This window comes from Aedes albopictus, unplaced genomic scaffold (genome assembly GCF_035046485.1).
Source record: "Aedes albopictus strain Foshan unplaced genomic scaffold, AalbF5 HiC_scaffold_171, whole genome shotgun sequence".
In the NCBI taxonomy this organism is placed as follows: Eukaryota; Metazoa; Arthropoda; class Insecta; order Diptera; family Culicidae; genus Aedes; species Aedes albopictus.
The window spans coordinates 42,907-45,839 of record NW_026916949.1 but is presented as its reverse complement, the minus strand read 5'-3'; the positions used below and the strand labels follow the sequence as shown (position 1 = coordinate 45,839).

The window sequence follows — 2,933 nt, the reverse complement described above, 5'->3', positions numbered from 1 at the left end:
CCGACTAATGGGAAACTTAACTAAATTTGGTTCTCCCTATGAAACTACTAATGACCATGCGTCTCCATATCTTTCGACACAGTTGATGAACATTATTCGTGGCCCTTGCTAACCAATAACACAAAAGACTACAGGTCTCCTTCTGCATTGTGTCTTCCATCTTCATCATGAAACTTTAAACCACTGTTCATCTGAGAAGCGTTGTGAATACGGCACAAAATGCAAATTTGAGTGCCATGCAATTATGCATTCGGCGCCAGCCGCAGAGGCAAGTTGTTATACCCATTGATCGTGAACACTACGACAAATCACCGAATCCTAACTGGTATAGAAATCTTCGAAGGTCAACCAGTTGGTTAGTTTAAACGAGGTGTTAATTACGTAACACACTCAAATCACGTTTGAGTGTCCTTCTGCAAGCGTTTACTTCAGCATAACATAACTGCTATTAAGGATGCCCCACTTCGTAGGAGTAATAATACTTTAAAGCAAGCTAACAAATCTCGTTAGGCAGATTGACTTTTTGTTAACATACTCAAGGTCGTACCATATAAGTGCAGAAAGTGCTTAAACATCACACTAATGGAAACCAGACAACTTTCACAGTTGAACAATTAGGATAAAAAAATCGAGGCCATAAAAAGGATGTCCTTGTATGAGTCATTTTTGCAATCAGTATCGTTTGTTTTCGCTACCTATTACAAGAACATTTGACCTAAGTTGTATGACACTTGCATGTCACAAGCATAGTTTCATTACTGTTTATTACAAATTGTATAATTTAAATCTTCTGTTCCATATAAAAATAATGATCGCTCACACTTCAAGACTATTATGCAAATATTCTCCAATTCGTCTTTTTCAAACCGCCGTTCAGTCACCACATCAACCACGAGTGCACACCCACATTTTGTAATAATAAGCACTTTTATTATTTGTACGACTCCCTTCAGCTGCTCCATTAGCCATATGTTCCTGTCTGCCGTTTGAACTTTCGTAATTCGATGCGCCACCATGAACCGCCGACGAACGACAGACGAAGAGGTTGCGATATAATTTCTCATGAAATGATCTCCGTTTCGCTTCAACTTTCGAAACCTTTCGTTTCTTTATTAATCCAATCTTGCTCGAATCATCGTCCGTTCCAGTAAGTTCCACTTTTTGCTAATTTTAAAATGAAGTTACACAAACACTGGCTGGCGTGAGAGAGCAGGCTCAAGTATCAACAGCACGCGCGTTTCTTCTCGTGATCTTCATTTATTGGACCAGCAGAAAGTTGTATGACCTCTTTTCGCACTAGTCACTACCGTTATCTTCAATTTCCACTTTTGATTTTATTGCAACAATATCATCTATTTGGTCTCATCTCATGTGTTTCACATCGATTAGAAAGGCGGCCTTCAACATGTCTTCCGATATGACGGCGCCCAACCAGTTGTACGACAACTATCTTCAATTTGTTCCGAAGAACCAGCTAGAAGTGCAGGCAGATGGAAACATCTCATCAACTTACTTGTAAATGCAGATGCACAGAACACCAACTGTATAAAAAGCGTAAAAATAGACCAATGCACCACCATCAGCTTGTAGAGCACCATTTTGCTTTATTATTTCCCCTAATCAATAATCTCTTGAATATTGAGTATTAACAGTACACTGAACGGAAAGTTGGCCGTTATTTTATTCGTCGCAATCAATCACATTGCGTAGTAACTTATTTGATCTCACTAGCAAAACACTGTCAAATATGTTTTCCCAACTATTCCACCTTGATAATTCTTCTAATCCAATTGAATATTTCCACTAAAACTTCACTAAAAGCGACCGCGAGCAGGAAGATTTCTCTAACGACCACGCCGGGGATAGATCCACTATAAGACTGTACCCTCTTCCACCAGTATAAGATATACAATCTCATGGACAGAGGAGGAATGATTCAACCATCCAGCGACGACAACCCAACAACACTCTCGCTCGGTTACAAATCATAACACACTACGACGAACGAGCAGACGGTAGAAGCCAGACAACTACACAACACTCTGGCCAAACGCGTGGATAAAACTAACATCTGCTGAACCGATCGGAACTATACCAACCCATCCATCCATCCGTCCGTCCATGCCTACCCCATTGGTATACATCGCCGGAGCGCAACTCGCACGTTTGGAAGAAAGTGCGGCTTCGAATGCGATCTAAAAGGGGGTGCGATGCGAGCACACGACCACATGTGGCGGTGTGCGGTGTGCCGATTTAAGAATTCATCACAAAAAAATAATAATAAAATTTTATTATGTTAACGTACACGCAACTAAAAAACCTTAGGAAATTCATAAGATTTTTGCCATAGTTGAACTATATGAATGCCATGAGGACAACCTTATTAAAACTCATTTTCATAAGATTTTCTTATGTCAAGCCATAAGGATAACTTATGAAAACTAGTTTCCTAAGGTTTTCTTGTAGCATCCATACAGTTGAGTTATGGCAAAAAATCATAAGGTATTTTTATGAATTTCGTTAGTTTTTTTCGCTGAGTGTAGGAAGTTCAAAGATGTTCCCACATATTGGCCAATCCATGAACTAAAGCCTATATCCGCAATGATCGGAACACAGAAATACAGCTGTATCTCTGCAATAGATACATTGAAACTGCTCAAATTTGGCCTAATAATATCTTAAGATGTGTTCATTTCACCTACAAAATTTCATGTGAATCGGTACAGTACTTTTTGTTGTAGCAATGAAAAAGTGGAATGTGCGCCATTAAATTTTGTACAGCCCCTTACTTTGCTTGTCAGTGCTATAACTTTTGAATTTGGCAAAGGAAATGGCTGAAATTTTGAACACAAACCTCTCAATCTCCATTTGTTACATAGGCAAAATTTCAAAATAAATCGATGCAGTATCAACAATTTTATAGTCGAAACATG

The 2,933-nt window shown here is 39.0% G+C and overlaps 1 protein-coding gene across 1 annotated transcript; it reads right to left on the bottom strand.

The window, feature by feature from the left end:
- Window positions 1-1,513: 1,513 nt before the first annotated feature.
- On the bottom strand, window positions 1,514-2,233 carry LOC134284476 (uncharacterized; the record flags this gene model as incomplete). The annotated part of the gene is given in 1 exon segment (XM_062843358.1): window positions 1,514-2,233. A coding segment is annotated over 1 exon segment (85 nt), but the record flags the coding sequence as incomplete, so codon positions are not given.
- Window positions 2,234-2,933: the final 700 nt, after the last annotated feature.